This window comes from Podarcis cretensis (assembly GCF_951804945.1).
Source record: "Podarcis cretensis genome assembly, chromosome: 13".
NCBI classification, from domain to species: Eukaryota; Metazoa; Chordata; class Lepidosauria; order Squamata; family Lacertidae; genus Podarcis; species Podarcis cretensis.
Window position 1 is genome coordinate 15,366,528 of NC_137182.1, and position 26,044 is coordinate 15,392,571.

The following is a 26,044-nucleotide window of genomic DNA, read 5'->3' on the forward strand; positions in this document are numbered from 1 at the left end:
AGATATGTGTGCGAATCCTGCCCCTTTGGCTCTTGCCCCCCCCCCCCGCCCGCCATTCTCCCAGCCAGGTGCGGTGGGGCTGGCTGGTTGTTTCCCCCTCTCCCCAGGCTGCTTTTCCTCCGATCTGGGCCTCCCTTCAAGGATCTGGGTGGGATGGCGAGAGATGCGCTCCCTTGTGTTGCTCCTCCACCACCAGCAGCAGCAGCAAGGAAGGCGAGGCGACTCCCTGTTTTGCCGTTCCTATCCGTTGCCATAGGAGATCCGGGGAAGAAAACAGGTCTTTGGGGGGGGGGGCTTCGAGGGAGGATCAGCCACGTCTTACTCCGACGCCTTCCCCTGACTTTTAATATCGGAGGTTAATTTGAAAGTACCTATTTTGTTCCCTGCCCCCCCCCACTCTCCAGCCCTAGGATTACCGAGTTTACGATGCTCCCGTCCTTTCCCTCCTTGTCACTCTCCGAGGACAAAAAAAGGGAGTCTAGAAGAATGAGCGTCTTCAGGCAGTTACTGCTCTTTATTGTGTAACTCCCTCCTACAGATAGGGATATGGTGTGTTTGTGTGTGTGTGGTGCCCTAGCTCAACTATGGGAGTTTTGTTACCTTTCTGCTCACACACAAGTTTTATGTAAATATGAACATCTGTTTTTTGTCTTCGGTGAGTGCTTTGGGTGTCTTGTCTAAGGGTCTCCTTTTTTTATGTTGAGGAGGTGAGAATGGTAGTACAGAAAATGAAACGTTGAGATTGAGCGACACATGATAGAAAAATAAGGCCCTGGCCATATTGACTGGTCAAGTGGGGGAGGGGGAGGTCGTATCTCTTTACATTAAGAGGACAACTCTCCTTTTTTATATATATACCTGACTCTTGCTTTCTTGACACAGAGGAACAATGAGGATGGGGAAGCAAGCCCCAGCTGTCAGAGCTCTGTTCAATACCATCCCTGCCCTGCAGGTATCTGGATGAAGGATTGCGTGCACCTCTTTTTATTTTGGCTGTTGTTTATTTTTTTTCTGGCTAGAGGATAATTGAACAGGCAATTTTGAGGTATAATTTCCAGTTGTATGCACTGAAATTGGAGAGAGTGAAGTTCTGTGGGAACTTCAGGATTCTCCTTGTGATTTTTGTCGCTCTCCTGCCAGCCCCAAAGGGGAAAGTGTGGGCACAGAGGGGTAGCTTAGATTGTCATTTACTGGACCTACTGAGGATACTGCGTTTGGTATGCATTAGTAGTAGTGGCTGATCTTTAGATGGGTGTTCCAGATGGTTATGGTCACTGAGTCTCATGGTGATGGCCTAATTTGATAGGAAAATCATAATTATGCATGTTGCATAATATTAGACAGGTGTCTTGACAGAGGCCTTCCTTGCAAATTACTTCTTGATAGGCTGCAAAAACTTGAAGTAAACACAATCTGTTCCTTTGGAAATAAACATTCATATGCAAACTTACGTTGTCCATTTGCACCATTCAGATTTCTGCCTCTTAAAACTAGTTGGCATTTGCTAAATTTGGGCATCTTTGCTATAGCATACTAGCACTGTGGAAAAGCATTGAATAATGCATAAATATTGGGGTGGTGGCTTTCTGTTATCTGGATGAAAACAAACCCTTTTGCAGCTTCAAAAGTACTGCATTACAGCTGCATATCCTGGTTAACAGAAAATTTGGGTCAGCGGATAGATTCTGACTGATGCACAATATTGTTGGTTTGTGTGTGTGTGTGTGTGTGTTTGTTTGTTTGTTTGTTTTGCTTTGTTAGATTTCAGCTCCTTTTTTAGTGCTATATGAAAATAGCAGTCATTCCAGCAACCCGATTAAGAGGGATTTAGGGATCTTCAAGGTAACTGGGACAGTGCATGGAAAATACAGTTTAGCATAGATAATTCTGAAATAAGATGTCTGATGGGGGCTGGCATGCAAGGTCTGCCTATGCAGAAGTCATTTTTGAAGTCCTTTCTGCAGCAGTAGGAGCTTCTGAACTTGTTTTAGATCTGAAGAAGCCATGTTTATCCTCGAGTTGAATGGTTATTTCTTTAACCCCACCCTCCCCATCCCTCTTATCTGTCCTCCATAGGGGAGATGCCGCACAGGATTGTAGGATGATGGTAAGCTTTTTAAAGAAGTAGTTTCAATTAAACAGTTAACTTTTGAAAACACCATCAAGGTATAGGGTTAGTTCTTGCTAGAGGCAAACAGAGGAACTTATAAAGCACTTAATTTGGAAAGTAACAGAAGGATTGTGACTTGACAGGGTCCACATAATTAACTGCTGATTAGAAATTTGACTCTGGTCTTGTAGATCCAGTAGTCTGAGGGATTGCTCTCTTTGAAATATAGTATAGTGATGGAAGTAGTATACTTAAGGGGCTATATACTGGTCTGGAGTATACTGCATCCTCACGTTAATCTTTTAGGTAGCTATTTTGCCACTTCTGTGGTATGATGTAATGGTCAAATTGTCTTGGAAGTCCCCTCAAAAAAAATATTCTCTCTTGAATTGCTCTACTTGATGAGGCTGCAATGTCCTTGTAATTCTAGTTGGAGCTTATTTACCCCAGGTTACTTCCAGTCATAGGGACACAGGTGACGCTGTGGTCTAAACCACAGAGCCTAGGGCTTGCCGATCAGAAGGTCAGCGGTTCGAATCCCCGCAACAGGGTGAGCTCCCGTTGCTCGGTCCCTGCTCCTGCCAACCTAGCAGTTCAAAAGCATGTCAGAGTGCAAGTAGATAAATAGGTACCGCTGTGGTGGGAAGGTAAACGGCGTTTCCGTGTGCTGCTCTGGTTCGCCAGAAGCGGCTTAGTCATGCTGGCCACATGACCTGGAAGCTGTACGCAGGCTCCCTCGGCCAATAAAGCGAGATGAGCGCAGCAACCCCAGAGTCGTCTGCGACTGGACCTAACGGTCAGGGGTCCCTTTACCTTTACCTTCTTACTTCCAGTCATGCCTGCTTTTTAACTGGTTCCCTTAGATGGGTTCTCTGTGTTTTCTCAAAAGAGAACCACAGCATTGTGTTTTTGTTTTGAGAAAGCAAAAGAAAGACCATTTATATTTATCAAGCTGTATAAATGTAGCAAAAGATGTGTCGCTTATTCTAATAGAAGACCCCATTGTACTTAATGTGGCAAGGATTTGAGTGGGTGTGTTAAAGCATTTCATTATCTTCAGTTAGCCAGTTCTCACGAAATCTTTAAGCAGAAGCTCTGTGTGTGCAAATTCATGCTTAATGGAGAGATGGTACAGGGACACAAGTTGTGGTGATAATAACAGAAGAGGCATCAGAGGATGACTGAGCTAAGACTCTCTTGTAAAAAAAAACAAAACCAATAATTTTATATAAGTTTTTAAATTCATGATGATCCTCAGTTGTTAAGGTTAAAAGGTAAAGGTAAAGGTACCCCTGCCCGTACGGGCCAGTCTTGACAGACTCTGGGGTTGTACGCCCATCTCACTTAAGAGGCCAGGGGCCAGCGCTGTCCGGAGACACTTCCGGGTCACGTGGCCAGCGTGACATCGCTGCTCTGGCGAGCCAGAGCCGCACACGGAAACGCCGTTTACCTTCCCGCTGGTAAGCGGTCCCTATTTATCTACTTGCACCCGGAGGTGCTTTCGAACTGCTAGGTTGGCAGGCGCTGGGACCGAGCAGCGGGAGCGCACCCCGCCGCAGGGATTCGAACCGCCGACCTTTCGATCAGCAAGTCCTAGGCGCTGAGGCTTTAACCCACAGCGCCACCTGCGTCCCGTTGTTAAGGTTAGGAGTGTAATATTTTTGTTGTTTAGTTGTCACCTTGCCGACAAAGGAATGTAATATACTTAAGGCATATACATGGCTCCCTTATAACTAAATTTGCAGGGTGGATTACAACAAGAATAAAAACCAAAAAACCAAAACTGTAAGGTAGACCAATAACAATTAAAAGCAGCCCCCCAAAAGTTGCAAAGATAAAACTGACTAGAGCAGATTAAAAGGCTTATAAACTAAAAAGGTATCTTCTGGGCACTAAAATAACATATTTTGTTTATTTAATTAATTTATAATACCACTATATCATTAAAAATATAGAGAAAGATATAGATAAGCAGTGATAAGTGCCAGACAAGCCTCCCTGATGAAGGCATTCTGTAGCTGAGGTGCCACCACTGAGAAGGTCCTTTCCCCAGTGTCCCCCTGTCATACCTCATCTCTTGGCAGGGCACCCTAAAAAGGTCTTCAAAAGATGATTTTATGGCCTAGGTTGGTACATAGGAACAGCCTGCTGGATCAGGCCAACTAAATGCCAGTGGGAAACTGGTAAGCAGCACAAGAACACTCCCTTCCTGTGACTTCCAGCCACTGGTATTCAGAAGCATTGCTGCCTCTGGCTACGGAGGCAGAGCAGAGCTGACTTGGCTAGTCTCCACACATTAATCTTTCAGGTACTCTGGTCTCAAGTCGTAAAAGGCTTTAAAGGTCAACAACAGCACTGTGCATTCGGCCTCGAATGGACAGGGAGCCGCTGAAGTTGGCACATCACCAAAATGATACTGTATAGTCTAAGGTGCACAAAGCATTCGCCGAATCATCTTTATATAAGAACTGGCAGTGACCTATTGTAATATGGTTTTATCTGTTGAGCAATTTTCAGTAATACTACTACTACTCCCTCCCTGTTTCCTGTTAATTTCTTCTAGTGGTTACTAGAACGATTGTTCACTATAAGTAAACAGGTGGGGAGAGAATCTACCCTCAGTGACAAATTGGTTGTTCAGAATTTGGGATGTGGTATACAGTAGATGAACAAATTTAATAAATATTGTCAGGATAAAGAATGAGGCATTGAAAAACTGAGTATAGTGTATTTGAAATAGAAGATTTAGGATCTTGTTTCAGTCATATGTGTTGGGTCTTCTAAGCATTGCATTTATTATGGTGAATTATGTTTCTGATAAGGTTTTGCAATATATGTTTGTAGGGTAGGCCAATGCATAGAGAAAAATTTTAATGATTCGAAATATTTAAAGTTATTTGTATGCCTTTATAGGAAGCTTAACCTTTTCTGTAGTCTGCCTGTGTCTCTTCATAGTTCTGTCCTTGACCGTCACTTTTCCACCCTAAGATACGCAAAAGGTCTCCTACTACCTGTCCTTTCTTCTTTACTTTTTCCTGTGTCTGGATAATCACCAGAAACTTACTTGGTTCTGTGTTTTTCTCCGGCAAATTCTTCATGCATTGTATATGTAACAAAATTTATTAATATTCCTGCCTTGTTACCCCCATCTTTATCATTTTGCTTTTCCTTATATTGTGTCTGTCAGCGTTAAAATTGAGGAGGTAAGCTCCTTGTTTGAGGGGTCTACTGCTTTTGCTTCTTTTATTGCTTAAAGCACCTACTATACCGATGGCGCTATATAATAACAGTAAAGCAAAATATTAATCATAGTGAGATTCCAGGAATATTGCTAGAATATTGCAACAGCTTGTATTAGGACCTTGCAGAAGAAAGTCTGCCCTTCTCCCTTATATTCCTACCTTAAATTCACCCTGCAACTACAGAGATAGCGTGGAAATAATGTGGTTAATTTGTCTGTTTTTGTCATGCATGCCAGATGTTTCTGCAGAGTCTGCGAGGCATTACCATCAATTCTGAATAGCTTTCTGGGTTACAGCGTTGTAATCTCTTGCAAAGTCTGTTGCCTAGTCTGAAAATGTTTACCACCTAAAAACTAACTTCTTCTAGTCTTTCTCTTCTTAAAAACATGTTTGTGACCTTTACAAAAGAAGGCAACAAAACTTACTAGCCCACCTGCCCTCATGTACCAAGTCGATGATTAGTGCCTAAAAGAGAATGGGGTATTTCATTTATATCATGAGCAAATAGCGGGTGAAAAGTCCCTTTAGGCCAGCAAGTCTGGAAATTTGTTGTTGCTTAGTCGTGTCTGACTCTTTGTGACCCCCATGGACCAGAGCACGCCAGGCACTCCTTTCTTCCACTGCCTCCCGTAGTTTGGTAGCTTCAAGAATGCTGTCTAACCATCTCGTCCTCTGTCGTCCCCTTCTCCTTGTGCCCTCCATCTTTCCCAACATCAGGGTCTTTTCCAGGGAGTCTTCTCTTCTCATGAGGTGGCCAAAGTACTGGAGCCTCAGCTTCAGGATCTGTCCTTCCAGTGAGCACTCAGGGCTGATTTCCTTCAGAATGGATAGGTTTGATCTTCTTGGAGTCCATGGGACTCTGAAGAGTTTCCAAGTTTGGAAATATGCTGGCACAACTCACAGATCATGTAACCTTGATTTCAGAAACTATATAATCACAACGTAAACTGGGTCAGTGAGTCAAAAGCAGGCTAGCAAACATCCTGTAGGTGACCAGGCAAATGTGAGTTGCCTTCAACAGGGAAGCTTTACCCACAAAGGAAGTTGGTCCTTGTCTTGCATTCTCTTTTCTTCTGTAAGAGAACCAAACTCTGGAGGAGATGAATGTGACCCCATTGACTATCTGTTAAAGAACTGGTTTGGGCACTCCTGTGTGAATGCTTAAGAATGGTTCTGGATAACACCAGATGATTAAAAGAGTTAAATGCATCTCTGTGTTAAAAAAGCTGTATCCGTCCTACCTCTTTCAAGGATTCTCAAACTTGTCTCCACACAAGTCAAACTCAGCTCAGTGCAGATCCTGGGACCTTGCAAACGGACAAGGATTGCTGGAGGAGACTGAAGAAAGTGAGCTTGTGTCTTTTGGAGCCTGAGGGTATGTGTGGCTGATTGCTATGTGGGAACACAGGATCTGACGGGGAGGAGTTACAGCTGAGAGGAAGCCAGGCTGAAGGAGGAGTTAGCAACCAGCAGCAGTCAAGCTTAGCTCAGTGCAGATCCTGGGATCTCGCAATCTGAGCTCACAAACAGGGGTGTTTGCAAGAACGTTTAGTGGGGGAGTTTAAGGGGAAGGCCCAGAGTTCTGTCTCTTGCTGTGCAAAGGACCAGAGACATGGAGGGCAAGGGAGCTGCTGCAGTGACCTGTAACACCTGTGCCATGTTTGTCATTCTACCAGAGAACAAGCAACAGTACACTTGTAGCAAGTGCAAGCTGGTTGTCAAGCTGGAAGAGAAGGTGCAGCAACTTGTAGCCCGCCTAGCCACACCTCAAGCAACAGGACAACATGCAGAGTTACGTGATACAGCTGAGTTGACTGGGATTGAACACCAAGATACGATGGGGTGCCCCCAGGGTGGAAAAATATTGCCCATTGCAAGAGTCTAACCTGTGGTCAGCAAACTTTTTCAGCAGGGGGCTGGTCCACTGTCCCTCAGACCTTGTGGGGGGCTGGGCTATATTTTGAAAAAAAATAATTGATGCAAGAGCACCATGAGCCCCAGTGGCTGCTTACCTGTGTCTTGCGAGCAGCAGAGGCTGGCGGCAGCGGAGGGACAATGAGCGGCATGCAAAATGGCTCTGGAGAGGGGCTGCTTAAAATGGCGACCGCTCAGGCGCTGCCGCTGTGAGAGGGAGAGGGAGGGAGAGGGGAAAGAACGTGCATGCTGGTGATCCACACGTCGATTCCCGGACTGTCCGCAGGCTGGATCCAGAAGGCAATTGGGCCTGATCCGGCCCGTGGACCTTAGTTTGCTGACCCATGGGCTAACTTCTGGAGGAATGTGATACACAGAAGTAGGACAGTCACAAAACACACTTTGTCATTAGAGTTGCAAAATCGCTTCCATGCTCTCACCTTGGACATGGATTCTGGGACAGAGGAGCTAGGACAGCAGTTCCAACCTTAGAAGACACGAAGGTGGCTGTGAAAGGTACAGTGCACAGGACGATTATTGCCACTCCCCAGAGGAGAAAGAGACAGGAGGAGATGGATTTGGAGGAGTCTTTTTCCATTCTTGATCTAACCCCATCAGATCCAAGGCTACTGATCGTGGATGAATATGCTGATAACGTACTTGCTACCTTCCGTAGAGACAACATTCGAGAAAGGGAATTGCAGCCTAGAGATGGCAAGCTGGGAGGAAGGAGTAGGAAGTACTCAAACCATAAGTTTCCGGCCTTTGTAATTTAGCCCAACAATATCAAAATAAGCTCCAATAAACAAGAGGGGAAGACTCGAGAATGACAGAAGCAGACCTCAGAACACTCCAAGCAGCCTTTGGAAGGCACAGCCCATAGAATGATTCCTGCTACTCCCCAGAGGAGGAGGAGGAGACAAGTGGTGGTGATAGGTGACTCCCTGTCTTGGAGAACAAGTGAGGTCCCTACAGACTGGAGGTGGGCAAATGTCCCCATCTTCAAAAGGAGAAAAAAGGAAGACCCAGGTTACTACTGACTGGTGAGCTTGACATCGATACCAGGGAAGGTCCTAGAACAGATAATTCAAAAGCCGGTCTGTGAGCATTTAGAAAAAAGTGCTGTGATTACTAAGACTCAGAATGGGTTTCTCAAAAATAAGTCATGCCAGACCAATCTGATTTCTTTTTTTGATGGAATTGCAAACGTGGTAGATCAGGGAAATGCTGTGGACATAGTGTATCTTGATTTCAGTAAAGCTTTTGACACAAAAGTTCCCCATTATATTCTCAGGAGGAAGCTGGTAAAATGTGGGTTGAAAGAGGTAACTGTTAGGTAGATTTGTAGCTGGCTGATTGACCGAACCCAAATGATTCCTTGTCATCCTGGAAAAAAGGGACAAGTGGGGTGCCACAGGGTTCTGTCCTGGGTCTGTTGTTGTTTAACATCTTTATAAATGACTTGGATGACGGAATTGAGGGAATTTAAGAAGGATGTTGACGAGCTGGAACGTGTGCAGAGGAGGGCAACCAAGATGATCAAGGGTCTGGAAACAGCCTTATGAGGAGCGCTTGAAGGAGCTGGGAATGTTTAGCCTGCAAAAGAGGAGACTGAGAGCAGATATGATAGCCATCTTCAACTATCTTAAGGGCTGTCACATGGAGGAGGGAACAAGCTTGTTTTTTCCTGCTCTGGAGGGTAGGACTCAAATCAATGGCTTCAAGTTGCAAGAAAGAGATTCCGACTACACATTTGGAAAAACTTTCTGGCCATAAGACCTGTTCAGCAATGGAACAGACTCCCACGAGAAGTGGTGGACCCTCCTTCCTTTGAAGTTTTTAAACAGAGGTTGGATGGCCATCTGTCATGGATGCTTTAGCTGAGATTCCTGCATTCCAGGGGGTTGGACTAGATGACCCTTGGAGTCCCAACTCTAAGATTCTATGATTCTAAGTCATTTTTTCACCTTCAATTCAGGGCCATTTTTCATCTTGGTTCATAAGTACACACTTGCTATCATTTGTATACTCAGGGCCTGTTTACCGATCCAGGGCCTGCTATCTTCAAAACAATTCTTGCCTAAGCAAACAACAAATTCCAGGGTGCTTCAAACACACACCCTTGCTAGCTTTCTTTCAGGATCCGTAGCTTCTCTAAGGTACTAGCCCCACAGCTGTTCACTTTAGTAAGCAGAGTAAGATTTTTTCAGTTAATCTCCTTGCTCTGAACTTGCAGAAGCCTTGGGATGATCTCTGAATTGTTTAAAGAAAGATGAAGCCAAAAACAGTTCCGGGGTTATTGATTCAACATAAGCTCTCATACGGACAAGCCTTCAGCATCTCATCTCCACTACTAACTGGATCGAACCTTCAGCAGCAAGCTGACTTCCCCTGCCATCCAGATTCTGTCTGTATGTGGCTCAGTTGGACTTATTGACCTTTTCCTGCCTAGACTATGATGCTTCCTCTCAGCCTTTTATGTCTCTTGCTGGGTTCCAGATCCCCCTCTGCTTTGGGGGAGGGCAGCAGTTGTCCTATACCTTTGACTATAAATGTTACGGTAAAATCTGGGTGCGAGGCTGCTCTGCCACCCAGCTCGTCGGACTAAGTCTGCGGGTCCCTGCGGAGGAAAATGAGCTCAGCCGGAGACAGGAGCAAGCTGCAGAAGATCCAAGTTTATTGCGCAACAGGTTCAAGGCGAGATTGAACAGCGAGAAAGGGGTGACATGAACTTTTGAAACTTTCCTCCATGTCCCAGAATACAGTGCAAAATACATCCCAGTTACATCATGAATACATTAAGAAGAGGTTGGGTTACACAGATTACATCATGAATACATTAAGAAGAGGTTGGGTTACACAGGATTAACCTATGGAGGAGGGAGGGGGGAATATGCAGAGCTGGAGATATGCGCAGATAAGCACATCCTGAGTACCGGTGATGAGAAGACAATGGTCCATGTACTGGCATTGCCTGGAGGAAAGGCTTGGCAGAGTGATTTGACAGGATTAGGGTCTTGACACCTTGCTTGAGGGATTATGGAGGACAGGGGAGGTGTCATGGAGTCCTAGAGAAATTGAGCAAATTGGCACATTGATTTTCTATGAATTTTATAGATTTTAGTCCCTTTTGGCATTGACAATTGGAAATAAATGGATATATTTTAGCGAAGAAGAAGGTGAAGAAGACATGCCCACCCCTTCCGTATCAATAAACATCAAAACAGTTTGCACTTTTACATTCAGGCTGTGCATTGAGAGCGGCATCCCAAAACTGAGCTCTTGGGTTGCACAGTTTTCTCTCTGCTTTCAGGTTTCATGCACAAATGACTTGCAAGGGATTCCTCTTACTGCAGTGTCAGGCCTCATTCTGCCTTATTCCATTGATCAAACTGTAGAGACAGAATGTGTAATAACAGCGGAAAGGAAAGCTGCCTCCTGCTGCAGCCTTAAACCGAAACCTGATTGCTCATTATTTGTTTCCTCCCAGATAACGTAACGGAATGAAGATTGTATTCCTCAGGCTACAGTTATTTTTTTATGCAGCGGTGTTAGACAATGGGAGGGACACACACACACACACACACACACACACACACGGCACGGTAAATCTTGACAGATTTAGGATTGTAGGAGAATCTTGCTGCTTTCTTGGATAAGATTTTTCCTCTATAACCCCATCTTTAAGGGTACCCAAGCCTCATTTTGAGTAGGTCAAGCTGCAAAACTCTTTGAAGCTCACATAATGCTGCTGTAGTGCAGATTTGAAATGTAGGGCAATCATTCCCCACTCCACCTTTATTGTATGCAAAGACAAAGAAACTGACTGAAGGGGACAGGTGCGGAGCAAGCAGATTGCCTCCCCATCAGTGATACCTCCTGCTGTAGCTCCCATGTTTCTTCTGCTATTTTATGACTGTCTCATTTGTTCCAGCTCTTTTCTTGCTGTCCATCCCCTCTTCCATGCCTTGGTAGCTGCATTTGTGAAGCCATGTTTTAAGGGCTGTATAGAACTTAAAAACAACCAGTTCCCACTGAAGGGCTTTCGGCTCCGTTTAATAGGCAAGGCAATAACGTTTGCAGGGAAGAGAGGCAGAGGCAGGCTTTGATTATTAAGCAGTGAGGATGGGCTAGGAGAGTGAAGTGAGGTGAGGGTGGCTTAAGAAAGGCTTTGCAAAGGAAGAGGGACTTGGAGAGGCTGTGTCAGCATTGTGTATAGGCTCTGTGTAGGATAGTAGAAAGACACAGAGGTGGGCGTGGGAGAAGGAAACAAAGGGAGCCAACACAAGCTGAATTTGCACAGGCTGAAGGGAGTGGATAATGCCAGGAAAGCTTCATGAAGAATTGAAGCTGCTGTAGAGCAAAATCAGAAACCCAAGTGAGGAGCACAGAGGCTAAAGATGAACCTCAAGAATAAAATAAGGAGGTACAGTACAGCTAGAAGGCAAGATGCCCATGGAAGAAGAGACTAAACAGGAGGTGATGGTCTGTTGACGAGGGATTCAGAGTGCAAAAATCAGGTTGTGGAGATTCTGCAAAGGAGGGAAGTTTTTGGCTTTGGCTTCTTAGATGTGGGAAAGGAAGGTAGGCAGAAGCCACAGTGGTTGAGAATGGAGGAAAGGCTGCTGACAGTGGCAGGAGAGGGAGAGGTTCAGATGAAAATCTGAGTTTAGTCGCCACTGTGTAGCAGGCTGCTTCTAAAGAGATTTCTAGATGCTTTTCACAATGGTTTTGGGCAAAAGAGGAATGGTGAAACAATAGAATTTATTCCTAGAGAACTTAATGACTGAAGAGGATATAAGAGTTTTCTAATTTAACACATAACACCTTTCAAAAAAATTTAGGGTGGTTTACAACAATTCATAAAATGCAATAAAGTAGTGGTAATTAATTTTAAAAAGTTTGCAACAATAAAAGAGGCAGTACAGTAGAACCTTGACTTACCACTGGCCCCCCCCCCAACTCGTGAACAATCCAACTTGCGACCGCGGCAAACCTGGAAGTAAATGCTGGGTTTGCCACGATTCGCGCATGCACAGAAGTGGCTTCTGCCAACTGCATATATGCAGAAGTAGCTGCCGCTATCTGCACATGCGCAGGACCGCGCTACCGCCGAATGTGCAAGCACAGAACAACGCTTCTCCCAGCGACCCTGTGCTGCACTGTGTTGGTTTAGCGCAGCGTGCAGGAACTCGCCAAGCAGGCGACTTGATTCAGGGGCGGCTCGTAGGCCGGTTGAATGACCCCCATGGACCGCTTGTGGCCCATGGGCCTTAGGTTGCCAACCCCTTCTGTAGAGCTTCCCCAGAGTGTGCTGTCAAGGCTGCGTCATCTGCAAACATCATCTCTCGGATAATGGCCTGCTACACTTTTGTCTTGGTGTAGAGACGTGCCAGGTTGAACAGACTCTCATTGCTCCTTTAGTGGATGTACACACTGTCTTCAGCTGAGCACCAGGGAGAAGAATATGTCAAAGAGAGTTTCACTTCGCTGTTTATAGGGAATGCATCTGAAATTATTTGCCATTTCGTTTGGCACGCACACCCTAGGTCCCAGGAGCCACATGGCTCCTAGCATTCCTGTCCCAGCTTCTAACACTGGTGTTGTGGTACTTTCCTTGACATTTGCTAAGGACACGGGAGAATCATGCTCACTGCCCGTTGAGGAACAGTAGGATAATTTTTAAAGATTTTTTTCAATTTTAAAAAACCATCCTTGCGACAAAACAGAGTCTTTCCACTTCCCAGGACCACATGCCACTGCCTTTGATTGTGCCGCCTGCATGCCTCATATTTGCTTAGAGGGGAATGTTTGTAAAATGAAGCACACCAAAGAGAAATCTATCTGCTCATGCAGTGTCACAAAGCAAGATCACTTGCTTGAAGACATAAGTGTCCAGAACACTCTGGAAGCAATGGCTAGTAGCTACAGAGCAGAACAGTGTCCTTTCATGACATGAAAAGTTAATGTCCAAGAGTTGTTAGACACATCTAAATTGTAACGTATTTGTACTGAATTTGTACCATAAGAAATATGATACATGATCTACTGCCATTTATAAAGTTGAGACTTAAAAAGCCATGTTTTCTTGCCCTTTGTTCATTCTCTCACATCTCTCACTTTTGCTGTGAAAGTGAGATTTTAAGAATTTGATTTAACCGATGCCTGAATGCAGTATGCACAAATGTATTAGAAAATATTTTTAACACAGAGTATAAAGTTAAATATATTTATATTACATACAGATGTCACTTAAACCAAGTTATGTTATTGTCAGTAGGCATATACTAGAACTGACATTTTAAAATAAAAATGATGTAATTTTAATGTGATGATTCTCATTTGACTTTCTACTTAATCACTGGCTCTTGTCTACTCTGTGAAGTGTCCAAATATTGTTTGGCTGTTCTGTCAGGAAAATAATAGGTAAGTGTAAATGACAGGAGATATGCACCTGGCTCCAATACTGGGGCAAGCATACGAGAGTCAAGAGTATCAGATGTCAGTGGCCAAACAAAGGTATTTTTGCATATTGATCACAGGCAATCTTCCACCCACAATCTGAAGTAGTATAGTTGATTAACAGTTATACCATGTGTGGGATTTACTGGCCTGGTCAGGGAAAACCCGGATGTATGGGAATGCGTTAGAAGAAGCAGCGAAAACAGCTAAAAAAGCTTAACATCACTTTTTGAAATATGGCATAGCCAGGATTGTTGGTTTTTTTAGCGGGTTGGTATTTTTGGTGGGGGACAGAACCTCTGATTTCTACTTATTTGGGGGGCAGCTGCCCCCCTGACCCTCCCCCCGCCACACCCATAGGGGGGCAGAGGAAGGAAACAAGGTTGGGAGGGGGCCACAGTCAGAAAAAGGTTGGGAAATTCTGGTCTAGACTAGGTTTTAGAAGTATAAATTGTCAAGAGACAGGTTGCTGAGACCCAGTGGATCATGTATCATGGTCCCTTTCCTGTGATATGAAATGAGACCCCCCTAAAAGTGCCCTTGATAAGCATAACTCCTGTTGAAAGGCTCTAAGCAAGATGGTTCAGCAGCTTGCCTGCTCTTTCAGGAACAGCTTTGAGGCTTTAGTAGATGATAAACTGAACATGTTAACAGTGTGTTGCTGTTGTTCCAAAAGCTGCCTAAGAAAGCAGTGCAATATTTTGGTGGAGGCCTTCAAGAGATGTTTGCACAGATATATATCAGATACACTTGGCTTCCTTCAGCTATGCTTACATACAGGATGCTTTGATGTGGAAAAGGGATGTTGTAGACAAGATGATCCAGAGTTAAAGTCCGGAAGTGAATGCTTCCGTTTTCAAACGCACCTCAGAAGCCGAACAGTTTCTGAGGTGCGTTTCTCAATTTTCTCCATTCACTTTGCTGACAGCCCTTTGATTTTCAGTTTTCGAACGTTTTGTAAGTAGAACGGACTTCTGGAACAGATTGCGTTCAAAAGCCGAGGTTTCACTGTACTTGTTTTTTGCCCTTCCTCACAATTGGAGTACAGAGGAGTGAACAATAGAGTATTATATATATATATGGCACAATTAAATAATAATAATGTAACAGCATCATAACTTACAAAGTAGCAGTGCGAGCAAGATGATTAATTACTTTCCAAAAGCCCGGGTGATCCAAGGTTTTCACATAAAGCCAACCCGGAGTTTGTGGGCACTAGAGAAGGCCCTGTGGGCCCCTCTGTATCTGCCGGTGTCATGCTGATGACCCTGCACCCTAGGAACAATTCAATCAGTACCTGTCTGCTAGATCTTGGTAGCAAAGATGGACATGGATTGAGAGGGCATGTGGTTGGCCTAACGCAGCGGTCGGCAAGGCTTACTGGGCATGGGCCGGATCACTCCTGCGGAGATTCTCCATGGCCTGGACTGGCACAGCGCAATGCCGGAAATCACATCTGTGCATGCCCGCAGCGCCGGACATCGCACCTGCACATGCCTAGATGCCGGAAATCGTGCCTGCGCAGAAGCGATTTCCGGCACTTTGGACATGTGCAGACGCAATATCCAGCGTCTGGGCATGCACAGAAGCGATTTCCGGAGCCGCAGAAGAGAGTCCCCATGCCGCGCTGTGCCAGTTTAGTGCAGTGCACAGGGACTCACTGAGCGGGTGGCTTGATTTGGGGGCGGCTTGTGGGCCGGTTAAACGGCCTCCATGGGCTGCAGATTGGGGACCCCTGGCCTAACTTCTTCAAACATCCATGCTGCATCATCAGGCCATGCCAGCTGAAACTGATCCTAGGAATTCTGAGCAAACAGTTTCTTAACACCTCCACTAGAAGCTGTGGCATAGTGTTTGGACTGCAAGTCAGAGTCTTTGCCCTCAAGGTGGTTTTACAGAACATGGCACTGCCAAGTTTCCAGACGACCTCTCTGTGGTTTAAGAAGTCCTATCACTGCTCCAAAACTTTCTGCTGGATGGTTCAATGAGGTTGCAGTGGAGCTGGAGAATTAAGTCCCCCCCCCCATTGCCAAGCTCCTCCCAGAAGATTAGCTTGCGTAACCCTATTAATAAGCATGTTCTGTAAAAGCAGCTGTACCTTGTCTTAAGCCACAAACAGGCATGTGGTCTTTGCAAGTATGCTAAGTTCATGTTGCTCCCACTGCAGACAAGGCTCTCTTCTCCTGTAGCAATTCATGCTTTGTACACCACTGTTTGAGTGGTATATGCCATGGTAAACTTGGAGGTGAGATAGGCATTCCCAAATACCCAGGAACACAAGGCATGTGTGTACTTGGCTGCCACAGTTGGCCATGAGTCTCCGGCAGCTTTCCGCTGCTTGTTGGAGACACGTATCTTCTTTTTATACGATGTTCATCACAGCAATTGCTGTGAAATTTCGAATGTGAGTTAGCTCGGGGGGTGCATTGTCTAGTCATAGCTCATTTGAATTTGCTCTTTGCTTCAAGCGTAAAGCTTTCTGCTTCTAAGGGGTAGGAGACGGTTCCTATAGGAAACAACTTCTGTGATGTCTCACCTAATAGATTGATGTGATAGATAGGAAAGAGGGTGCCTTAAAGAATTTAGACAACCCCCCCAAAGGAGAGGGAATGGTCACTGTATATGATATACGATGTAGAAAACTAGATGTATCTAATTAAAACAGTATTGCGTTTCTCCCCTATCATTTACAAGTACTCCCAAGTTAGAATATAATGAAGTTTTCGGAATAGAATCAAAACACTGTTGAGTTCATGAATCTTCCAGGGTTTCATTTTTTTTCTTGCTCCTTGAGGATTTTCATGTAGAGCTGTAGCCTTGGGGAAAATTCACAGCTTGAGTCTCATGATTTGGTGGCAACTATTTGATTTTGCCTTAGAGATCTTTTCATGCAAGAGTCTGTATTGTAGAGGTACAGTGTAAACATGCATAATGTAGAGACTCGTTCAGTTCTATGGAAACTGTAATGTAATGAAGGAAGGAACAATTTCTTCAAATGAGGGGTGTTCCTTTGTGCAGTGGACATCTCTCTCCTGCTTTTGCCTTACTCCAGAAAAAAAAAATCAATACCTAGGTGGAACAGCTGAGCATGCTACCCTGTTCCAGCAGACAAAAGAAAATCTCCTGACTTTTACAACAGCTTAATTATAATGCTGAATTCTGCCCTTGAGAGAATCTCTTCCTTTGAAAACATTCTGGATCATTTTCTAATTTAAACAGTCAATGCATTTGAAAGGTAAATTATTAGCTTCTCCTAAATAAATATACATGAAAATGGGCACTTTTAAGTTTGCATTTGGCTCCCAACCTATTCGCTGAGTTGTTTTTGTTGAATTGAAGTAAGCATCTTCAAATGTTGAAGTACCCTAGAAATGTAATTACAGTCTGAAAGTAGGGAGGCTGGCAGTGGCATTTAGAATGGCTGACTAACATCCATTTCACAGACCAGTTCTCTGGTGGGGTGCGAGGTTGGGCATGTGCTGTCAGCACTCAGAGCTGCTCTCAAGCCCAGGCAAGTGTTTGCTTTAGCATGGTGGAGCTTCCAACTTGATTTCTTTGAATAATTGACCCTCACACCATATCAGAAACCCATGCAGACGTTCCAGGGGTTGTTTGAGTAGCTGCTGTTCAAGAAGAACATATGTGGAGCCTCTTTGGACCCACAGAATTACGTTTCATGGATCTTTGAGACCAGGCAGTGCTGTGCTGTGCTGTGCTGGTTTTAAAGTGGGTGGCACTCTAAGGCAGGCATAGGCAAACTCGGACCTCCAGATGTTTTGGGACTACAACTCCCATCACCCCTAGCTAACAGGACCAGTGGTCAGGGATGATGGGAGTTGTAGTCCCAAAAACATCTGATGGGCTGAGTTTGCCTATGCCTGCTCTAAGGTTAAAGAACCTGGAGGATAAGGAAGCAAGACCTCTTCTGCACTTCTTCCTCCTTACATTATTAGAGGTACTTGATTAGAGATGGGTGTTCTTAAGTCATGTGCCCTTCACATTACGACTTTAGAAGGTAAATGGAAAATGAGTTGAGCTTTGTTGCATAGAGAGACTTTATTTAGAGGACCTTTTCCACGTCCCAGCAGAATCTTAGCTTGGTTGGTTCTGATTATTCTTCATAAGCTACATGAGAAGCAAAATGCCCACTAAGGGAGCTCTCCAAATGCTAATGCAGAAACAGAGGAAATCCACTGGCCTTCATTGTAGAGCTTTCTTCAATCAGTTTTCTGATCCCTAAGATTAGAACATGGGTAGGCAAACTAAGGCCCGGGGGCTGGATCTGGCCCAATCGCCTTCTAAATCCGACCTGCAGATGGTCTGGGAATCATGTTTTTACATGAGTAGAATGTGTCCTTTTATTTAAAATGCATCTCTGGGTTATTTGTGGGGCATAGGAATTCGTTCATTCCCCCCCCCCCCAAAAAAATAAACTCCGGCCCCCCACAAGGTCTGAGGGACAGTGGACCCAGCCCCCTGTTGAAAAAGCTTGCTGACCCCTGGATTAGAAGATCAATGCAATGCAGTTTAAGACTTTCTGGTCCCTATTAGCCTGCATACTCTAGTCCAGGGACCAACATATGAGCAGAGCAAGATGGTACTCACATCTGGTTTCTCACATTTAACTACAGAAACAGAAATGGAGGAAAGGGATGCCTGCAATTTTATTGCATGGCATGCTGCGAGAAGCAGGATTGGCATAATCCCAGGTGTCTATGTTGTTTAGGGGCTTTCCCTTCAAGATATGCATTACATTTTTTATGTTCTGCATGTCTTCCTGTTAATAAAATCACAGCTCTAGGCTTAGCAGGGAGGTGGAAACCTTGAACAGAAGCAGAGGGGTGATGCTACTGCTGTTCGCTGCTTCTCCCCACCCCAGCCTTTGCTAATGCTTCGTGTCAGAAAGGAGCTGAAAGTACCTAACTGGCATGAGGCCTGCTTCTAGGAAGGAGAAGGGTGCTAGTAAAAGCATTTGTGCCAGTTCTCTAGGTAGCTGTCCATTTCCATTTTCCAGGTCTCTTGTCCCTTTGTTTTTCTGTGCATACACAGACTTCGTGTACTAATGAGCAGACTTGTTGTGGTCAAGTATTGTACATTTTAAGTGCCTGTCCTTTCTGATATAAAGCAGGAATGATTCCATTTGTAAATTTCAGCTTTTTTGCGTGCTTGATAGTTTGGCAGCAGAGTAGATTTAATAGCCAGATGTTTATGGCTAGAGGGTTGGTCTGGTCTTGTTACTTTTGGAGCTGAACCTGCATTCAGCATGTGTGCTGCATTGCTTAAATTTGCAGAATGTATTTACACCACAAAGCAAAAAGCATGTTGTGCTTCATTTATTTTGGAAATAACTTCGAGGGGCCTGTCACGTAGGCTGATTCTTGCCTTTGTTGTCTGGGATTTTGGCAGTTAAATGTGATAAACAGGCCAACTGAGCCATTTAGCTTGACCCTTTGTGGACAAAGATAATCTCACACTGTGCTTGGTTACCAGTGAAAGCCTTTTTGGAGCTGTGGTGCAACATTCTGGGGTTTTTTGTGTGCTGTTACTTTGCCCTAAATTTCCATCAAATCCTAGTTCTAAGATCCAGAATTGCATGGGAGCAGCATTTAACCACATTTACCAGACTGTAATATGAATGCTCTTGAATAATCAAACTTTTCTGCAAACACCTCCAAACTCTTCTGCATCATGAGGGTCTTGCTTACTTTTCAGGGTACGGTCATTAAGATACATGTAATAGGCTGCTGGTTCTCTTGTTTGAGTTTTTGGAAACTAGTAGAGACAGAAGATGGCCTTACGTGTTACCTGAATAGAAACTCAGATGCTTGACTCCACCCTCAAATTTAGATTAATGTCAAATATTATATATTACAGATTTGTCAACCATGATAATGTGTATGGGGCAAAACCTCATAGAAGCTACTGTGCTATATTTTTTCTACTCTGCCTACCCACCTGCTGCAATGTCAAATAAACAAGTCTGGTAAAATAAAGGTTCAAGGGGTATTTATCCCTCTTTTCACTTAGCTTGGGTTTCAGCTACTCTTCTCTCCCATGCATGCTCAAAAGAAGGGAGGGAGATGGGATGGGCAAAGTGCCTGTGGCATTATTCTGTGTTTCCATAGAACAACACTGATAGCACCTTTGTGAGGAAGAAAACAGGCCTGTGTTAAACAGAGTTGCATGGTGGTGGTTGCCTAAGGAGCTACCTTTGACCTCTAATCTTAAAGAACCACCAGCAGTTTAAGGCTGAAAGGATCACAGGGACTCAGTTATTGATAGGAAACTGCTGAACATGGTGTCCCCCTGCCACATAGAAAATACCAGCAGGCTTGCTCAATACAGTGGACGCCCGGTTGCAAACGTGATCTGTGTGGGATGCACGTTCGCAACCTGCAGCGTTCACAACCCGTGTCTGTGCACACGTGGGTTGCAATTTGGTGCTTCTGCGCATGTGCAATCACTGAAAATCGGAAGTAACCAGTTCCGGTACTTCCGGGTTTTGGTGGTCTGTAACCCGAAAAAACGCAACCTGAAGCGGCTGTAACCTGAGGTATAACTATTCTTTTCCACCCCAACCTCCAGTTTTTGAGATTGCCATGGTCATGGTGCACACATTTCCCCAAAGCTTTTTCTGTGGATCTAAAATACTAGGAACCTTGTTCCTTTAAAAAAAAAAAAAAAAGGTGCAAGGTTCTGTTCTTAACTTGGAACTGTAAATTCACAGATGGTGAAATAACTCTGCTTTTTTAAAAAAAAGTGCATGCAAGCTTTTGGGTTGTTGTTTTTTAACCTCTCTCCATCTTGGGGCTTGAATAAAAAGAAGCTTGCCCATTAAAAGTGCTCAATTTGCCTATTTTCTGGGAGAAAAATTGCCTAAAAGCATAATATAGCCTTACTACTCTGAACATATGGTACATCTTCAGCTGATATTGAGCTGTCTGTTTTGCTGTTGAGCAGCTAATATTGAAATGTCAGGTGATCTCTGGACATTTAATATCCAATAAAAGCTGCAGTTGAAATGTTACAGGCTCTTCATTACATCAGTATCAAGGCAAATTACCGTATTTTTCGCTCTATAACACGCACCAGACCATAACACGCACGTAGTTTTTAGAGGAGGAAAACAAGAAAAAAAATATTCTAAACGAAATAGTGGATATATGATTTTTGTGGTTCATGCTGTGGCCACAGACATGTGATTTGACAGTGAGTTTGGAGTAGCCCAATGCAAAAATCCTGAGGATCCATGTGAATCCATGCTTTGTAACCACGGAGGAGGGAAGGAAGGGGAACCATGGATCCTCTGCTCACGACTGCAGCAGATCCCCCCCGCCACCCGCAGGCATTCATTCACTCCATAACACGCACAGACATTTCCCCTTACTTTCTAGGAGGAAAAAAGTGAGTGTTATGGTGCAAAAAATACGGTAGTTTAGAAGCCATGGCTGTGCTTTTTCTGAGAATCTAGAACAATTCTGAAAATGTCTGGGTGCTCTACCATCAAGTCATCACCCCCCATCCCCACTGAAAGTGATGCCCATGAACCCTTCCTTTTCCATCTCCATTGATTCCATATAAGATATATATACCCTATATGGAATATATGTAAAAGGTAAAGGGACCCCTGACCATTAGGTCCAGTCACGAATGACTCTGGGGTTGCGGTGCTCATCTCGCTTTGTTGGCCGAGGGAGCCAGCGTACAGCTTCCAGGGCATGTGGCCAGCATGACTAAGCCGCTTCTGGCGAACCAGAGCAGCGCACGGAAACGCCGTTTACCTTCCTACCAGAGCGGTACCTATTTATCTACTTGCACTTCGACGTGCTTTCGAACTGCTAGGTTGGCAGGAGCAGGGACCGAACAACAGGAGCTCACCCCGTCACAGGGATTCGAACTGCTGACCTTCTAATCGGCAAGCCCTAGACACTGGTTTAGACCACAGCGCCACCTGCGGAATATATGTAACATAGAGCAAATACAGAAATATAGCATGATCAGCTAAAGGAGGTTCTATATGTTTGGGCCTTGATTGATTATAAACTTTCAGTACCAAACCATGCAGAACTGTTTGTGCTTTATGGTGAAAACAACATTTTGTTCTTCTCTTGCAGGGTAATCACTTTGATCAGTATGAAGAAGGCCACTTGGAGATTGAACAGGCGTCCTTAGACAAGCCTATAGAATCGGTAAGAAATCAGTTTTCATTCTCAAGCCCCGAGCAAGTGCAGCTCCACTAGCCAAGTTCAGATCTTACATTTAGATTAAGGAACTCAGGGATGTGTTCTAGTATATTTGCATGTCTTATGTTAACGTTAAAAATGAGGCAAGTCACTAATCAATCTAATCTGAAATGAGAAGAAAAAGCTATCTCACCTCAAATTGAAATAATTTATAGCAGCTGATTGTGCTAAACAATATTGTGCTAAAACACCTCTTTTATGGCCCGAGTGGATATTGAGGAGTAAAATATATTTTGCTCTTCCTTAGTTCACATTTTCTTTGGCACAAGGAAGAAGACTGTAGAGCAAAGAGGGCAGCATTAAGAAGAATTTAGTAAAAATAGGTTGCATAGGATTCTTTTTAAAACTGCCTATGGCATTAATAAAAATATTGGTGCAAATCTCCTTCTACCTGAATTTCCTGGCGAGAGACTACAGACAGGAAAGAGAAGAGCCACTTGGCTTGCTTTTCCTTTTAAACATGTCAGGTTTTTGAACTCTCTTAATCATACCACCTTTGTGTGTTCTCCCCTCCACACCATGGAATAGCTGTAGTTCAGCTGCCTAAATGCCCCTTTGAGATTCACTATTTAATTTTTGTGTTGGGCTGTAATGTCATTGGAGTTGCAGTTTAAAAAAAGATGTGATGGATACATATAAAGTATTATGGATAAGGCTGTGGAAATGAAAACAAAACAACTCCCCAGCATTTTCAGGGCTGGATTAAAATAATTATGTCTGACCCCTTTACAACTTTCTGTCCTGCTCCATCCTCTGAATTTTATGCCACATCCTTCCTTGGTGTTTACTCTTTGAGGAGCCTGAGATGCCTTTTGCCTTCTGATCTCCTCTTCTTTTGAGCAGTCTCTAAGGCAGTGCAGAGCACGACAAGGCTCCACCTCTCTCCCCCACTTCAATTCATAATCACCCTTGCAGTTTTACCCTGTGGGATGAGCCTGTAGTGTAAGCAAGCATGGTAGTTGAGACTGTTGCGCACCTGCTGGCCACCCCTAAAGTAGCAATTCAGAAGGTGAGCAAGCCCTCTCTGTAACTTGAGTAATGTTAAAGCAATCCCACATCAAGAAGTTGTGCATGAGTTGAGTAAGTTTCCTGTGCCAAACACAAACAAGGGAAACATATTGGTTGAACAATTCCTACGACCCCACATGTAAGATCATTGGGTCCTGGAATCTTCCTTAAGAGCCTTGGAACCTATGAATCCTCAGGATGTTACTCTTTTTTTGTGTTCTCCAAAGTTGCAAAGGCAGTTTGTCTAAAAACTGTTCTTTGCAGGTGTGGAATAAGGGCATATTGACCTTTGTACGGTAATAATGTCAAGAGTGACAAAGCAAACTGACCCCCATCAGCATTCTAGTGCTTGCAGTCGGCCCTTGTCAGAACACAGCACTTGCTCCTTGCCCTTTCCTACATGCTCTTATTTTGCTCTCTTTCTACACGGTGTTGCTCTTTGCTGATCAGCCCACGCGGCTTTCACCCTGATCAGTAGGAAGCTCACCTGTGAAGTTAATCCAGCCCTGTTAATGCTTTGTATACAGAGACTACTGGCTGTAGGCTCTCTGGAGTCCAATTTAGGAGCACTAAAAACCTTATAAAAAAATAGTGTTAGGAACGAAGCAATATACATATATTTGCTTTCCTGTGTAGTAGATTGGTGTTTGTGTGTGAGTATTTGTGTGCGTGTTGAGATGTTCACAGAAATTTACACAACTTGGGGTGTTCGACGTTTTTTCTTCCACAGCAGTTGGCCCAAATTAGCTAAGCAGCCATGACCTGGTTTGTATTTGCACGGTCTGCATTTTTAATTTCTTTTCTAGGGTTTCCTCTCCTCCTTTCTCCTCTCCCCCCTCCCCCATTTCTTATTTCTGTTCTTCTGGTCCAGTGAACACTGCATTCAGTATCTACTGTCTTATTGTGCTGGCATGATGCTAGAATTAGGCATGGCGGTCACTGATGACACATGAAATAATGCTGCAGAGGGGGGTGGGAAGGATAGTGGTGATGCAGCTGCATTTGATTCTCTTGAATTATTCAGCGTTGTTTGTGTGTACATGCACACCCCAATTGAAATGCGAAGCCAGCTTCCCTCTTTGCAAATGTCATGGAACAGTATTGCGTGCCATGCTGGCGATGTTCGTAATAAGACAAATGACGCTGTGTTCCATAGTCATTCATGCTCACAGGGTTCCCTTCTCTGCCTATGCCAGAAAGGGACTGTGAGCCCATGAAACCCCATCCCTTTTCATAGCTAAGAAACTGGGGCTTTCCTGTTATCACCAGAGACCTGTCTCATTGATTGCATTGCAATGTGTACAGCAGCTGTAGAAAAATCTCCAGTGCCTCAATGTTTGCTTCTGGACCACACATCTACAGAATGAATCAGTGTCTTATTTTTCTAAGCAACATGCCCCAAAGTTGTTGTTTTTTTAAAAAATGTTCTGAGTTGAACACCCTCCTGCCCATGTTAGTGGAGAGTTCAAAATCAGCACGTGGTCCTTTCAAGGTGCAAAATGCTTTCACCTTGATGTTTTTTGTGCAACAATCTGTAATTCTCCCCCCCTCACCACCTCGGTTAGAGCCATGTTAGTTTAGTTGAACTCAGGTAGCTCTTAGAAATCAACGGGGCATGCTAGTTGTGGGTTGACTTAAAGGCCTATTGATTTCAGAGGGAACTAAGTGCCGCTCACTCAGCCTGGGTTTAGTTTGTTATCTTTAATTAAACTTAAATCAGATTTACAGGAGAAAACCTCAATAAATAGTTTAAGTGAGTTACCTGATGAAGAGCAGTTTAGATCCAGGTCATGGAAGTCACAGCCCACCTCCACTTGTTATTATCATGCTGGTGTTTTAATTCCTATCCAAACTTATTATTTTCTTTGCCCAGTTTAAATACCCAGATTTCCATTTTAGGTGTTGCATCACCTATCTCTTGGAGCAAAGCTTTTTGTCCAGTGTCATAACATGATGTGGACTCAGTTTGGCTGGGAAGGGGGGGCCAGGGCCACCATGGAATCTTAAAGAATTCCCATGTCCACCAGGTGGAACCCCCACAAGTGCGGGAGGTGTCTTAAGGCAAACTTGTATTTCAAATAGGACTGAATGTTTGACTGGAGAGAAAAGATTTAGTCCATCATCTGGCTGTATATTGTCAAATAAATCAAGTACCTCAAATGCATTAACTTTATTAGAACAGCAAGAAAGATTTTAGTTTTCCCGAACCCTCCATCTCCATAAGCTGATGTGCCATTGCAGCAGTCTAATGTGTCTCCAGCTCTTTCAGCAGTAACTGTTTTTGTATACAGTGGTGCCCCGCAAGACGAATGCCTCGCAAGACGAAAAACTCGCTAGACGAAAGAGTTTTCCGTCTTTTGAGGGGCTTCGCAAGATGAATTTCCCTATGGGCTTGCTTCGCAAGACAAAAACGTCTTGCGAGTCTTGCGAGTTTTTCCCCTCCCCCCCTTTTCTAAGCCGCTAATAGCCGCTAAGCCGCTAATAGCGCTAAGTCGCTAATAGGGGTGCTTCGCAAGACGAAGAGACTCGCGGAACGAATTAATTTCGTCCTGCAAGGCATCACTGTATGCGAATCTTATCCCTCACAAGAGTGTGGCAAAGCAGACAGCCAAGTCACATGGAGGTGATACTTCTTGGTACTTCCAGCAAAATGGAGTCGTGGGCAGTCCTAGGTAGCAACCTTTGTCACTTATGACTGCTTGTGTTCTTGTTCTGACTTGGAGGTGCCAACAGCAGTTATAGCAGGTGGCCAATTGGAGAAGACTTGCTGTGCTGTTAGGTTTGCCCTAATAGGGGGACAGCTAGCCCTTTCTGGCAAATGTTTCCATAAAGAAAGAAAATAGTAAGCTGTCACCTACGCAGTGGCATTCTTAGTTTCATTAAATAGTTGGCAATATGTGAGCACGAGTGGCAACCCTAATTGCAAAAGGAGGCAATAAGATATGCAGTTAATTTTTTTAAATGTATTGTCCACTCACAGACTTATTCAAATAACTAAAATAGCTTTAAAATTTCCAGAGAGCCTAGATCAATAGTTCCCAAACAATTGTGGGCCACTGGCCCCT

General features: G+C 44.2%; 1 protein-coding gene across 6 annotated transcripts in view; it reads left to right on the top strand.

The window, feature by feature from the left end:
• The window catches only part of GPATCH8 (G-patch domain containing 8), an 81,073-nt gene that overhangs the window by 370 nt on the left and 54,659 nt on the right, over positions 1-26,044 (top strand). For 3 of the 6 annotated variants that reach the window (XM_079949252.1, XM_079949257.1, XM_079949254.1), the window contains exon 2: positions 21,843-21,917. In XM_079949252.1, coding sequence (XP_079805378.1) covers positions 21,843-21,917 — 75 coding nt within the window. Of the gene's footprint in view, positions 1-2,076; positions 2,108-21,842; positions 21,918-23,709; positions 23,745-26,044 lie in introns of all 6 variants that reach the window. The other 3 variants (XM_079949258.1, XM_079949255.1, XM_079949253.1) reach the window with 2 other exon arrangements.